Here is a 14,894-nt window from a genome sequence, read left to right as displayed (position 1 = left end):
TCCTAGCTCTGTAAGCAGCAGAGCTCTTGCTCCCTGAAACTGCAGCAGTGCCCTTTCTCTGCCCTGCCGAATGCCTGTTATCAGTGTATCCCCAGGTCCTGCTGAGCTGTTTCCCTTTGTGTCCTTTGGACCATGACCAGTGTGTTGCCACATCTCTGTTACTGTCCCCAGAGCACCAAGCAGCAGCAAAAGGCATGGTGGTTGTGGACTGTTGTGCTTTGCCCTTCCTGCACACTGTCACAGAGGGGTCAGGTGTTTCTCTCTGTAAATGTGGAGTATTCAAAGAATTTGCAGTAAAACCTGTATGACCCTGCCCCTGCCTCGATGCTCAGCTTGTTCTCAGCCTGAGTCTGAGCTTGTGTCCACTGAGTCAGGAGGAGAGATGAGCTCAGGCTCAACACTGTCTGTAAAGATGTACATCTCACTGCAGTGACCAGGGAGGGCTGGGAAAAGCATGAACCTTCGTCTTGCAGCTCAAGATGTGCAGATATGGGCCCCACCCCCTTGCTTCAGTGTTGGATGGAACTTGTGCAGCATAACTTGGGTGCTTTTGAAAGTGAATCCTTGTGTGTTAATGCTGCTTGTTCTTACTGCTCTTCTAGCTTCCATTTGCCCTAGTAGCTGGCTGTTTTCCAAATACTCATAGAATGGTTTGAGTTGGAAGGGGCTTCTAAAGGTCATCCTGTGCCACTCCCCCTGCTGTGGTTTTTACTCCTGTTACCAGACCAGTCCAGCACTTTCAGGGATGTGGCAGCCACAGCTTCCCTGAGCAACCTGTTCCGGGGCCTCACCACCTGTGTTGTAAAATGAATCTTTTCTCTTGCTCCTGTGAACCTGTGTGTACTGGGAGGGGTTGCAGTTATGTCTGCTGACACTCTGAAGCACTTGCTGTAATCTTGCCATCGCTGCTCAGCACCAGCCCCACGCCAAACCAGCAGAGAAGGCACCAGAGCCCAGGCCAGCCTCTTGTGACAACTCCTACTTGAACAGGCTTTCATTCCAGCCCTGTAGAACCATTCCCTTAACCCATGCAGCAAGTGCTGACCTGTGCTGGTAGCAGCCATTTCTCTACCCACCTGTTCAATCCACAGCAGCTGACAGAAAAATGGCTTTTTTTGCAGTCAATGGATTCCCACCCTGAGCAGATTGCCCTGCGCCCCAAGGAGTTCTTCTGCACCTATGACATTGAAGTCCTGACTGAAATGCAGGTAAGGAGAGTCCTGTGTGTGCCTGAAGGAAAGTGCTAGTATGCAAGGGCTGTATTTAGGGAATGTGGCCACTGTCTCTGTTCTTGGCTCACTGGATGCAACTGTATGAATGTTGGGTCTCCCAAAATCCCCCTCTTTTTGCCCAGTAGTGCAGGTTGCCTGTGCTTGTTCAAAACACAGCTCCTGTGTGCAAAACACAATGCTCCTGTGGGAGGAAGGGCACTCTGGGTGTGACCATGATGTGGCTCTCTGTGGTGACCATGATGTGTTACCTGCCATTCCTCATGTGGATCTGGGGAGCCAGGTGCTGTCTGATAAGGATAATCAGCCTTCAAACAGTGCAGGCAATGATGGCTTAAATATTTCTCCCCATTATTTTGTTTATATTGGGAGACCTTCAAGGATTTGTGAGAATGCAATTAGGAATATTTAAGGTGTGGGTTGGCCAAGCTGTGGACATGGTGGGGCAGAAACTAACAGACTAACTAAAAGCAACCAACTAACTAACTAAAACTGACATGGAGGACTAAAACCTGGCAGACAAGTTGATTGGGCTGGGACCTCGGTGAAAATCTGGGATTTCTTCCCTTAACGTTATTTAGGAATGATTTTAGGTGGCGGCTGTGGATGTCAAGAGCAAGATAGCTGTGTTCAAGGATGGGTTTAAGATGGAGTACAACAAGCTGCTGATAGCAACGGGAAACACGTAAGCTTCAGACAAACATCTCAAAGATCAAGAGAAACTGTTTTATCTGAGAATGTGAGGACCTGGGGATAAGGGATGAAATGTGGCAGGTGAATTTAAACACTGGATTTGTTTGAGTATGGAAAAGTCAAGGAACACAAAAGATATTGGAAATGTGTGTATGTATCCACATCTATATATCATCATCTATATATTTAATACATATGTACATCATGTATTATAGAATCACAGAATCACAGGATGGTTTGTATTGGAAGAGATCTTAAAATTCATCCAGATGCACCCCTGCTGTGGACAGGGAACACTTTCCACTAGACCAAGTTGCCCCGAGCCCCATCTAACCTGGCCTTGGATCCTTCCAGGGGTGGTACCAGGACCTTGAACATATTTTCTTTAACAAAAGCTCCAAAGTGGAAGTATCCTAATTCTTTTAGAGAGCATTTTTGCCACATTGCTTTTCTTTTCACTCCTTGATAACACTCAACCCTGACAACCAGATAATTCATCCCTCTGAATTTCCATCTTTCATTTTCTGCCAACCTTTAAGATCTTTCTCGGCAATTAAGGTTTAACACTTTGCAATTGCAGCCTTAATTAGGTGTTGCTGTTGCCCCATTCTAACAGACCCTTTGGGAGCCTTGACCCCAGAATAGGAATTTTCAGGACTGGACCTGGTCCAGCCATAGGGAAAGGTGGTATTGATGTGCTGGCATGCTGAGCATCACTCTGGATTGCTGTTGGCACTTGTGCCCTGGAAGTAGTGGGTCAGTTTGTTTTTGATTGGAGGTTTGTCAAAATCGGCAGTTTAAGCTGAAAATGAGGCATCCTAACTCTCCTTCCTTGTGTTCCTTACATCAAACCGTAAAATGAAGTAGGAGAAATACAGCCCCTGCATAATTTACCATCTGGGGAAGGAATGCTGTAGATCAGCCAAAACAGGGACTCCCGTTGGAAACCAAAGTGCCACCCGTCATAGCCAGTGCCACAAGGTGTGAATAGCTGGTGCTAGGGTGTACAGGATCACAGCCAAATGCCATGTGCACCAGCCACCCAATTAGGTTCAGAAGAGGATTAAACCTTTGGCAATAATTTCAAAATCCTCATGCACAAGCTCCAGGTACGCTGGCTTTTTTAGGGTACCTAAATTATATAGGCGCTTCTGTGCTGTTTCCAGATGTGAGTCAGTTATGCAGGGGCCAGATATTTAAAAATATATGGGCTACAGTAAGTGCCTGGGGAGGGCACAGTTAAGCTGCTACAGCATCAGCAGTGTGCCCTTGGGAATGGAGAGTGTAGTCTACATCTGCAGAGCCTTATCAAACTGTCAATATCTGGCTCCAAAGTACTACTGGAGGCCAGAGTGAGTTTTCTGTGTCCCATTAAGCTTCTAAAAAATTTGTGACATGCCAATAATTGAGCATAGGCTTGTAAAGCAATGCCTATCCTGTGCTGGCTGCACTAACCCAGCCAGGAGCTCCCCTGGACCTGTGGGTACACCAGTCCGTGATGGGGTCTGGGGTGGCTGCTCAGCATCCCCTGCTCCACCACTGGCCACCAGCATCTGGGTTTTTCCATGTAATGTCTCCAGCCCAGAGAAAGGTGAAAAAAGGAAATTTGGGAATGTTCTTGGAGCCCCGGGAGGAGTGTCTGCAGTCCTGACTGGGCACTGAACCACACAGAGTTGAGAAAAGCAGCTGTATCACCCTCAGTGTTTTCCAGGCCCAAAACTCTCAGCTGCAAAGGTAAGGAGATGGAAAACGTTTTCAACATCCGGACGCCTGAAGATGCCAATCGTGTGGTGAAGCTGGCCACGAGCAAGAATGTTGTGATCGTGGGAGCATCCTTCCTGGGTGAGTGCTGGCCTGGCCCGTGGCCCTGTCCCAGCTCTCCACCTCTGCCTGCAGATGGGGAAAGTCCTTTGCCCAGTTTGTCATTGCCCAGGTAGAGGTAACACTCCCATGAAATTGGATCTGGGGTAGTCCAACCTCCAGCCCCAGGTGGGTGTAAGGACATTTCCATGCCAGAGAAACTGATTTTTCAAAGAGACTGAGCTGGCATGGGCATAGCTATTGCTGTCCCAGTCTGAAAAGTACATGGCAAGACAAGTACTGGTGCTCATGTGGGTCCAAATCTGGTATGTCTAGAGTTGGCTTCAGTCAGGAGAGGCTTGTTGGTGGATGGGAGCCTGTGGGATTTTTCTCTTTTATATTTCAGTAGTGTGGAAAATTTTTAAAATGCACAGGAAAAGTCTTGTTTCTGTGATGATTCTTCTTTTTGCTTGATTTGGTTCCAACAAAATTATTGTGGGTCCTAACAAAATAAGAGTGGGTCCTGCAAGCCTTAAACATAAATGGTTATTAGTCAGGAAATTTATTATAAGATATTAATGATTTGCTTTTCTTCCTTCATAAAAGATAAACTTGTTTTCATGGTTGAATCAATATGATCTACAGAAAAGCATGCGGTATGGGGGGCCAATTGCAAACTGCAGGTCATCAAAAAGATTCATTTCCAAAAAACCCCCACAGACAGAAGATGTCTTGGTGGAGGTTCCCATGCAATTCCCAGCACCAATATTCTACCATTCTGATGGGAGAAAACAGCTACTCCCAAGAGCAGTTTTCAGGCCATAGCTGAGGTTGTCCCAGCCGTAGGAGGAAGGTTTCCCTTGGCTGAGGTCCTTGTTCCATGTTTTGCCCAGGGCACTTTGGAATTTCTTGGCTAGTTCCTCCCTTTGGTCTTTAAAACCTGCACCCAAGAACACCTGAATTGGTGCGAGCCCTGGTGTGATCAGGCCTGGTGGCTCCCCAGTTCTCCCAGGAGTGCAGCTCCAGCCTCCCCATTTGGAGCGGGTGAGGCTGCTCCTCGTCTGCAGCCAGGGACACAGGGCAGTGCTGCCTGGGCTAACATGGCTCTTTGGACCTGCTTCTCTTCCCCAGGGATGGAGGTGGCCGCCTACCTCGCAGACAGGGCCCACTCGGTGTCCCTGGTGGAGCTGGAGCACGTCCCCTTCAAGAAGTTCTTTGGGGAGAGGGTTGGCCGTGCTGTCATGAAGGTGACCTTGCTTTCCCATCTGGCGGGGGTTGGTAACAGAGCAGATTTGGCTTGTTTCACTTATTGCACTAATTAATTTACTTCACATTTATTGACAAAGCTGTGATGGCGGCAGTCAGTGAGAATGGACTGTTGTTTTCCCTGTCATGGTCCATGTGCTATGGAACACCTCTAGAGCCACGTTGGGAATGTGGGGATGCTGACCTCCTTAGCAGTGCAGGTTGAGACAAGCCTGCAAGGTGGGCAAGGCAGTGTAGGGGGCAGCAGGACATCAGGACCAGGGTGGTTCAGGGCCCTGATGTCCCCTGCTCTGTCCCTTGTCCCCCGTCCAGATGTTTGAGAACAACAGGGTGAAGTTCTACATGCAGACAGAGGTGTCGGAGCTGCGGGAGCAGGAGGGGAAGGTAAGTGGTGGGCAGGGGCTCCCTGGGGGCACTGCTGTGGCATCCCCCAGAGCTGCCATTCCCTTCCCTAGTGGGGTTCTGCTCTCCCCTCTTTCCTATCCCCTGAAATTCATGTTCCTGGATTTGGCCCCCAGGAGCAATTGTATGCCAGTGTGGTGTGTGGGGTGACCCCATTGATCCCACTCACCTCCTGCTGCTTTTCTAAGGAATTATGGTCAATTTGCATTTCACAAATGAGGTGAGCTGCCAGCTTGGCTTCCTGCTGCTACAGAGGGGTTTTGTCCCTAAAATAGCTCTGATGTGCCCCCTGCCCCTTGTGTCTCCTGCAGCTGAAGGAGGTTGTGCTGAAGAGTGGCAAGGTGCTGCGTGCCGACGTCTGTGTCGTGGGCGTTGGTAAGGGCTGTGTGGGGCAGAGCACGGAGGGAGGGCAGGAAAGAATTGCAGGGGATGTGGCAGCAGAAGATCACTGGGGCTGGGTGGCATGGGGGGCTGGCAGTGTTCTGCTAGCCCTGCTGCACTACCACACATGAGTCTGCATGTCTAAAAAAGGCATTTCTAGAGCCCCCACAACAAAATGCAACTGAAAATATATTTCAAAAGTAATCCATTTTTTTTTCTAGAAAAAAACCAAAAACATTTAAAGCAGTTTCATCCTCTCAAACTGTTTTTTATTAAATCTTCCCCAAAATGAATTTTTAATGTGTGTTTTTTTAATTGCTGCTGACAGCAATCAAAAATATATCCTATACTATAAAATAAAAGAAAATATCCCAAAGAATATGATATATTTCTATATATGATATATTTTGAATATGATATATTTTTAATTGCTGCTGACAGCAATCAAAAATGTATCCTATACTATAAAATAAAAGAAAATATCCCAAAGAATATGATATATTTCTCCTTTACACTTCATGGTGGTGGTGGGGAAATTCCCTTTCCTTCCCTCTTCAAAATGCTGTGGACTGGAAGAATCACAGAATTAATTTAATTCTGGTTTTGTTGTTTTATTGACTACTCTGATTTGTGAAGAGGTTAGAGATAAAAAAAAAAGAAAAATTAAAAAAGGAGAAGGAAGGTGAAGGAAACGCACAGACTGGGGGGAGGCTGTAGAGCCCTGGCTGGAAGCTGAAAGGTTCCCTTTTAAATACAATTTTTTTCAAACTATCTATAAAAGAGAATGAAATTGAAAATCATCTCTTAGCACTAGAAAAGGGCGGTGGACAGGCTACAGTGATGGCTTGGGCAGGACAGGGATCCTGAGGGGCCAGAGGCAGTGGGGGCCCTGTAGGGTGCCTGGCCCTGCTCCACACTCGCAGAGCAGCTGCTGCCTGTCCCTGGGGGCAGCCCCCCAGTCCTGGCATGAGGAAAGGCCTCAGGATCAGCCCCCATGGCTGTGGAGCACTGGACGCTGCAGCAGCAGCCTTTGGCTCCCCCAGGTGCAGTCCCAGCGACAGGCTTCCTCAAGCAGAGCGGCATCAACATCGACTCCAAGGGCTTCATCGTGGTCAACAAGGTGAGCCCAGGGGCAGCCCCTGTGGGAGGGAGGGCAGGAGGAGCTGGGTCAGCTCTTTTGATCTTGAGCTTCCCTGGGGCTCCAAATTGCTGCCACAAGGGCTTTTCATGGCTTTTTATCTGCCAAGATTGGCAGAATTGGAATTTTTTAATTCTTTGGGTTCACCTGTGCTGGGCCAGGAATTGAACTCAATGACCCTGGTGGTTGCCTTCATCTCAGGATATTCTGTGAGATGGTGAAATTCTGGAAGCATCACCAGGAGTGCCTGGGAACCCCCTGTGCAAGGGGCTGTGCAAACCCCAGACCTCGATGCTCTGGCTTGGGTCTGGCTCTGAGCTGTCCTGGAGTGGTATGGATATTTAGAGGGGAAAAAATTGAGATAGATACATCTTTTCAAGGATCCTAAAGGATCTCATCCTTTCTCCCCACCACCAGGGACTGTGATGGGAGGAGCAATGTTGGAGCTGGTGGGTGTTGGTGCCTTGGGCAAAGGAGCATGTCGGGAGCCTGGGGCTCAGTGCCATGCAGTGCTCATCCCTGCAATTAGCTGTGCTCTATCAGCCAACACCAACGAGCCCCAGACTTCTGAGAGAGGCTCCAGGACACCAGTCCATGTGTCTTTTTATTGGATAACCCACTGGCTGAGGGATACTGTAGGTCCCTGCATGTGCGTTCTCATTTGAAAGCGAAGAAGGCTGAGTGAAATCTCCCATGGGGGTCCCACAGCCAAGCAGAGATTTTCCCTGTGTTCTGAGGGACTGTGGCAGCTCTGGACCACTCCAGCTGTGGAGTTTCTGTAGGGTGCCAACCCCACTAATGCCACCTCTGTTCTCCCCTGCAGATGATGCAGACCAACATCCCAGGGGTCTTTGCTGCTGGAGATGCTGTCACATTTCCATTGGCCTTGAGGAATAACAAGAAGGTGAATGTCCCCCACTGGCAGATGGCCCACATGCATGGTAGGTACTTTGCAGAAAAGAGCCTTTTCCAGATTCTCAGGAAATTTCCAAACCCTCCAGGGCAAGAATGAGACAACGGCCAGCAGAGAGACTGGGTGGTTGTATTGCACATTTTGAAGCATGTGTATCTTATGCCTTCATGTGTCAGCATTCTTGCCAAGCTTTGCCTAACAATGCCTCATCGCCAGCACAGAGGAGCCCAGGGACAGGCTTTCTTTCCCATATTCCCTTTGCTCCCTGGCACTGCTGCAGGAGCCTGCTCTATTCCTTGCCCCAGGACACTTGGGAGCTCACATCCAGGCTGGGCTCAGGTTCCCAGCTGGGCTTCCCACGCTGCCAGGCTGGCCTGGGAGTGCTCAGCAGATCTCCAGCCCTTCTCGCCTATCGTCAGCCTGGAACTCCTGGTGTGATGGACTGCCCTCATGGCCACAGTCTCACAGAGAGGTTTCAGAACCACAGTTCCAAAGTCAGCCTTTGGACACCTCTCCCATGTCCAGATATGCTTCTGCAGCAAGGACCGTACCCCAGCGGTCTCCCTGCCCTCCAAGGGTTTGTCCGTCCCATCCCCATCTGGGTAGGAGCTCAGCACACTCTCAACCCTGTCACTATTGCACAAGCTGGGGGGAAAGAGTCTCATGGGTACGTGGCTCATGGCAGTGGAGGTGGCAAGGAGGAGATGCACCATGGGAAGGAGTCTGAGCCCATCCTTGTGTGCTTCCTGCTTTGTCTTGGTTGCTGTGTGGGTTTTCTCAGCAGCAGCTTTTTGTCTCCCTGTACTCTGTGACTGCTGGTGTTGGTGCTGTGGCCTGAGTGCAGAGCCTGGAGCTTGCCCTGGGGTGGCAGCTCCCCCATCCTGTGCTCTCTTGCAGGCCGCATCGCCGCGCTGAACATGCTGGCCCACGGCACGGAGATCAGCACTGTCCCGTACCTGTGGACAGCCATGTTCGGCAAGAGCATCCGATACGCGGGTAAGGGGCTCCCTGGGGCTGCTGAGGGTTTGTGCTGCTCGAGATGCCCTGGGACAGAGAAGCCACGGTCACCTCCTTCACTGTGAACCCTCCCCACCGACCTCTGCCACAGGGCTGCTTCCCTGCCTGGCTTCTGAAGAGGTTCAGAGTCTCCTCTGAAACCCATCTGCCATGAAGTGCACTTCTCTAAACAGCATGGAGGATTCACTTAAATTAGATATTGGGAAGTAATTCTTCCCTGTGAGGGTGATGAAGCCCTGGCACACGTTGCCCAGAGAAGCTGTGGCTGCCCCATCTGTGGAAGTGTTTAAGGCCAGGTTGGACAGAGCTTGGAGCAACCTGGGACAGTGGAAGGTGTCCCTGCCCATGTAGAGGGTGGGAACAAGGTGTTTTTCAAGGCCTCTTCCAACCCAAAACTCTCCTGTGATTCTGTGGTTTTTGGTACCTGCATCTCCTGGTGCTGGTCTCTTGGTCACTGCTGGACATTCTCCATGTAGTGCTGGAATGAAACACCCTGTCTTAGAGCTGGATCTGGAGGAATTGCTGCTGATTTCACTTCTTCTTTGCCTTCCAGGTCATGGGGAAGGATTCGATGACGTTGTCATTCAGGGAGATCTAGATGAACTGAAGTTTGTGGCATTTTATACCAAGTAAGTGTTTTTCTTGTCCATATTCCTACACAGACATTCATCTGAGATTGCTAGGCTGGAAAATAGTTTTGCCAGAGCTTCTGTCAGTCAGTTTTGTTCACCTCTGCACAATGAGTTTGTGGAACACTTATACAAGACCCTGGAGAAATGATGTTCTGATTGTACAACAAGTTAAACTGGTCTTTGGGCCTGGTGTCTCTGCCCTTTGCTCTCATAATCTCTGAGAGCAGATGACAGCTTCTACTGGCAATTCCTATCAAATATTTCCTTCCCATCTAATCACCATCTTAATGATTTGTGACCAGTGCTGGACAGAGTGCTCAAGCATCACTGTTTCTGCTTCTGGTTTGACAAATTGAGCTCAAAAAACTCTTCTGTCTATCACAAGCTGTGAAGGTTTCAAGGAACTTGGGAGCTTTGTTATATCTGTAGTGAAACCCAGCTCCCCCCCACGTTGGGACCCTCCCTGGGAGCGCATTCTTGAGATGTGTTGGCAGCTGGGATGTGTTGCCTCAGCTGTTCTGGAGCCATGCTGGCTGTTTAGACTGGAAAGTCACTGCACCATGAATTTATCCCAAAAATATTTGCTGCTGTTTATTCTTCTGTTTCCTTTGTCCATCCCAGTCTGAAACCAGTGGCCACAGAACATCCTCATGCTGGAGCCAGAGGGGTTTCTCTAAGTGCTTTCCGATATTAAGGATAGGGAGAGGGAGACCAGGGAAGCAAAGAGCTGCCCAGCTCAGCTGTCAAACACTTGGCAGCAGCATCCAGGCAGGGATCAGGAGGGAGCTCAGGACAGGAGCCAGCTCTGGCTCTGCTGACATCACCTCCCTGTCCCTCTGTCCCATCTCCAATGTACCCCATGCCTTGTCCCTCCCTGAGGGTGGCCCACTTGCCCGTGTCGCTCAGAACGGAGCCTGGTGGTTGGATGTGTGCATTGGGCCTGGTGGGGGGCTCACTGCATCACCCTGAGGCTCCCCAGTGCTCACCCTCCTCTCCCTGGTACCTGCACACCTTGGGTAAACACCTGCTGCAGGGATGGGGCTCCAGCTGGCACCCAGGGACCTTTGCACACTGGATACAGCTCAGAGTGTGCTGGAACCTTGGTCAAAATTGCCTAAAGGGGCGGGTTCGTGCCAAGGCACCACCTGTGCTGGGGAGAGCTGCTGTGGGGATGTTCCCCCCCTGCAGCCTTTCCACATGAGAGCCTTTTACCTCTTCATGCCAACCTTAATTTGAAAGGAAACATCAGGTTGCTTTAATGAAACATCTGAGGAGGCTGTTCAGAGGGAATGCCCTGAACAAGGTGCATAATCCCTGCTCTGTGTGCCATGGTGGCTGCAAGGGACAGGGGCTGCCAGGGGACCTGGGCTTGCTGGGCAGACCTGGAGGTCCCTGCTGAGGCTGTGTTGTTCTGCCACCCAGGAGGGTCTCCCGGAGCTGGCGTGTGGGTACCAGGACGGCATTCCATGCTGAGAGCTGGAGGTACTGGGAAGCACTGGCTGCTGGGGGTCAGCCAGTGTGCCCCCCCCTGCTTGGCTCTCTGTCTGTGAGAGGCTGCTGGAGCATTTCTTTCTCATTTCTTTTTTGGTGGTGGTTTTTCTAGTTGGTGCTAATGCTCTTGGACAGAGGACAGTCCCAAGTTGACCATTTCCTCCTGCTTCCTTCTGCTGTGCCCACCCCGTGTTTGAGCTCTTCTCCCCCTGGTCCTCCTTAGTTGTTGCAGGAACCACTGGTGGTTCCCACTCCTACAGCTTGTCCTCAGCATTGGCTTTCACAATAAGGCTTCTTCTGCCCCAGAGTTTGAGGAGGAAAGCACTTTTCTCAGAGCTGTGTAGAGGCCAATAAAAGGCCCTGTGCTGGGAGGTGTAGGGGACAGCACTCTGCAGATGTCCCCGTGGCACACTGCCTTGACAACAGACTGATGTCCTCCTGCCCCTAAGATCTTGGAGACCAGGGAATTGCTGGAATTGCTGTGGTTGTCTTCTTCACGGTTCCCCACCTCTGTTACGTTTGATGCTGCAGAAGAAGGGAAGACCAAGTAGATACATTCACTGTGCTTCCCTCTTCCCTATGTCTTCACAAAGATTTCTGATTGCTACAAATCCCAGGTTTAGGATGGGAATTCTTGTTACCTTTGAAAACCTTTTGAAAAATAGGGATTCTTCCTGGCTTCCCCCATCTGTCTGACAAAGCGTTCAAAAGCTGCTGCTGATGCAGGGTGCTCCAGCTCACCATGAACTGTTTTGCAAAAGGAGCAGCTACCCTGTGTCCTGCTGACAGAAATGTCTGGGCTGCATCCACCTTCCTGGCTGGCCCCTTTGGGGTTTGGGGGTGAGCCAGTGGGCAGCTGGTGGTAGTACATCTTCTGGTTCCCTTGCACACCTTGGTTATTCATTGCTTGGAACAGCACATCTCCCCCTGGTTTTGATGGGTAGGTCTCTCCAATCACTTGGTGTTTCCCAGCTCTGCTCAGGAAACTGCTCTCCTTTATTTGCTATGAGCTTATTTAGGAATGGGAGTTTTTTGAAACAGTCTGTGATGGAGCTGCCCCATGGCTTTGTAGACAGATGTGAGAGATAGCATTAACTTTTGTGGCTGCACAGGGCTGAAGTGTCCTCTGAAACATGGCTTTTGCTCTCCTTGTCCTGGAAATTAGGCATATATCCCTCCCCACCCGAGCTGATCTTTGCTCTGTTGATTCTTTGGCAGTTGATTCAAGAGCAGATCTTGGTTTAGTGGGTGCTTCTATTTTTCAGTTTATTCAACAATATCACCAGAGTTTAAGATCTTACCCACACGTCTTCCCTGATCTCACATTGTGCATTCAGTTATCTCTTCATGGTCAGGCTTTGAAGGTTTACACTTGGATTGACCTCGGCAAACTCCACATAAGAACCACCCTTCTTATTTGCCTGTGACCTTTAGCCAAAGCTCCTCCAGCAGTTTTACATCCTCTTCCTTCTCCTTCATTTGTTTTCCTCTCAGCCTTTGAGGCTGCATTGGGATCCTGCTAGGGGAACAGTCAGCCAACCTGGACATCCCATATACAGGGGGATGTCCTTGCTGGGGCTGTGGGACCCAGGGCTTGGGCACCCCAGCTGTGCCAGTGCCTGTGGAGCAGCTCCGAGCAGGGCACTCTGCCTGTTCACAGGTAGGGGTCAGGAAGGGGATGTGGAGCATCCCAACTGACTCTTCCACAGGGAAATCCTGACCACCTGCCTCTCCACTCCCTCAGCACAGGGCAGCAGCGCAGGGATCACAGCTGGGCATCCTTCATGTTGTCCAGGTTTTTATCCACCATCAGATCTACCTTTGGTGGTGATTTCCCACAGATGCCAGAGTGGCAGAGTTGTGTCCATCACCCAGGCACCCTGGTGATGCTCACGACATCATTGTCAACATTGGTAGGACCAGTGGGGCCTGCTGTGCCACTCTATACCCTCTCCTGATCCTTGTTCCAGCCACCTTTTTCCAGTCCCTGTGGTGCTCATACCTTGGGGTCAGGCCTGGCTCTGGAGCAGGTGCTCCTCTTTGCCTCCCTCTTCTCTCCATCGTGGTGGGTTTTGGGTGGTGGGACTGTGCCCATCCAGGCTGCCCTAACTGCTCTGCTCTGCCCGGCGCCAGGAGTGACGAGGTGGTGGCTGTGGCCAGCATGAACTACGACCCAATCGTGTCCAAGGTGGCCGAGGTCCTGGCTGCGGGCAGGACCATCCGGAAGCGTGATGTGGAGTAAGTAGACAGGCAGTGGGAAGTGGCAGTGCCAGGGCAGAGGCTAAGCACGGCCATGGGGTGCTGGGCAGAGCTGAGCCTTTCACACTGATCCGTCTCCATGCCCCTCTTGCATCTCCCCTCCTGTTCTGCTTCCTCCATCCCCCCTGTGCTACCTCCCAGCTGCCTCCAGGTCTGGCATCCCCCACACATGGGGTTTGTCTTAAACACCAGGACCCAAATCCTTGCACAGACAGGATGGGATGGGAATACTCTCTGCCTTTGGGCACTGGCACATCATCAAGGAAGCAATGCTGGATGTTGGGGTGCATCTGGGCACCCAGTCAGTCAAGGAGACCAGCAGAGAGGGACTGGGTGTGTGGCCTGTGCCTAGCCCCCTATGCACAACCCAGCCCAAAGAGCTGATGGAGCCAGTATGCTGGCCTGTGGTGTCTCAGCCTCCAGTTCCTTGGAGGGGACCTCATAGGCAAAGGACATTTTTCTCCCTTCACTGTGTTTCTTAGACCATGCAGAGGAAAGAGCATAGCTTTGTGCTGAGGGTGGGTGCTGGAAGGCAAATTCCAGGGAGGTGATAACAGCTGGGAAGAGGCCTTTAGAGTGGGAATCAGAGCTGCTGAGGAAATGGGGGTCCCTGTTCCAGGGGTGTTTCCACATCTGGAATAAAACCAGATATTTTCAAAAGCTCAGGGAGAGGAGCACTCCCAATCCCCAGGAAGCTTTGTGTCTCAGACTCCCTGGGCATCCCTGGGATGGAGAGCATGTTGTGAGCCCCCTCAGCTGAGACAGGGTTCATAAAATGACAGAATAGTTTGGGTTGGAAGGGACCTTAAAGCCCATCCAATTCCACGCCCTGCACCCTTCCCTCTCACTATCCCAGATTGCTCCAAGCCCCATCCACCTTGGCCTTGGACACTTCCAAGGATGGGCCCAGAGATTCTCTGGGCAGTCTGTGCCATGGTCTCACCACCCTCAAAGGGAAGAATTTCTTGTGCCATCACCCCAGCACATCGGGAAATGGTTGCTGGTGTCCCACTTTGTGGCTGGGAGGGAGATGGCATCTTGTGGCTATCCTGGGGGTGGGGAGGAGCTGCTGGGACTGTGGTGGGGCTCAGGGGCTCGAGGAAGCCAGATTAAACCTGAATGTCTTCTCTCTCTTTGTCTTCTGCTGCTTTCACAACTTTAGGCTGTTTGTTCGTCACGGCAAGTACGTTTGGTTTGGGGTCCTGAGTGTGCTGGATGTGAGGGGCTGGCAGGAGGGACAGCTACCCCCGTGACTGGGCCATATCCCTGATTCCCATGTGGAGACACTGGTTACGGGGCGGGTGTCCTCATTTTGCATCCCCCTCACATGTGGGGCAATGCTGGGTGATAGGGCTGGGGCTGCCAGGAGCCACATGCGGCACAGATCCTGTTGGCTGGCACCTTGCTTGGCTGCGGTTTGGCAGCTTTCCATGGACTTCCAGCTGAAGGGCAGCTTTTAAGTATAAATAAGTAAAATGTTTGAACCCAGTTTTACACAGAATTGAGGACCTGCAGGTGACTTTTTGGACAGTTTAGTGACAGATGTGAGGGCAGAGGAGGCAGCTGATTGCTGGGATGGACACCAAGTACTGGACTAGAGCCAAGGCACACCAAGAGCATTTGCCTGTGCACGTTGAGAAATCCCTCACAGTGCTGTTGTTTTTCTCTCTTTT

At 50.9% G+C, this 14,894-nt stretch overlaps 1 protein-coding gene across 4 annotated transcripts in view; it reads left to right on the top strand.

Moving 5' to 3' along the window:
• AIFM3 (apoptosis inducing factor mitochondria associated 3) overlaps positions 1-14,894 on the top strand; it is a 65,948-nt gene that overhangs the window by 49,767 nt on the left and 1,287 nt on the right. The window contains exons 9-20 of one of the 4 annotated variants that reach the window (XM_058036630.1): positions 1,122-1,208; positions 1,823-1,914; positions 3,634-3,764; positions 4,854-4,969; positions 5,301-5,372; positions 5,702-5,765; positions 6,815-6,891; positions 7,733-7,850; positions 8,720-8,818; positions 9,393-9,468; positions 13,096-13,200; positions 14,384-14,400. In XM_058036630.1, coding sequence (XP_057892613.1) covers positions 1,122-1,208; positions 1,823-1,914; positions 3,634-3,764; positions 4,854-4,969; positions 5,301-5,372; positions 5,702-5,765; positions 6,815-6,891; positions 7,733-7,850; positions 8,720-8,818; positions 9,393-9,468; positions 13,096-13,200; positions 14,384-14,400 — 1,054 coding nt within the window. Of the gene's footprint in view, positions 1-1,121; positions 1,209-1,822; positions 1,915-3,633; positions 3,765-4,853; positions 4,970-5,300; positions 5,373-5,701; positions 5,766-6,814; positions 6,892-7,732; positions 7,851-8,719; positions 8,819-9,392; positions 9,469-13,095; positions 13,201-14,383; positions 14,891-14,894 lie in introns of those variants that run through there. The other 3 variants (XM_058036628.1, XM_058036627.1, XM_058036629.1) reach the window with 3 other exon arrangements.

Source organism: Melospiza georgiana, chromosome 18 (assembly GCF_028018845.1).
Source record: "Melospiza georgiana isolate bMelGeo1 chromosome 18, bMelGeo1.pri, whole genome shotgun sequence".
Classification (NCBI taxonomy): domain Eukaryota; kingdom Metazoa; phylum Chordata; class Aves; order Passeriformes; family Passerellidae; genus Melospiza; species Melospiza georgiana.
Note: the sequence above shows the minus strand (reverse complement) of the source record. Positions and strands in the feature narration are given on the sequence as shown.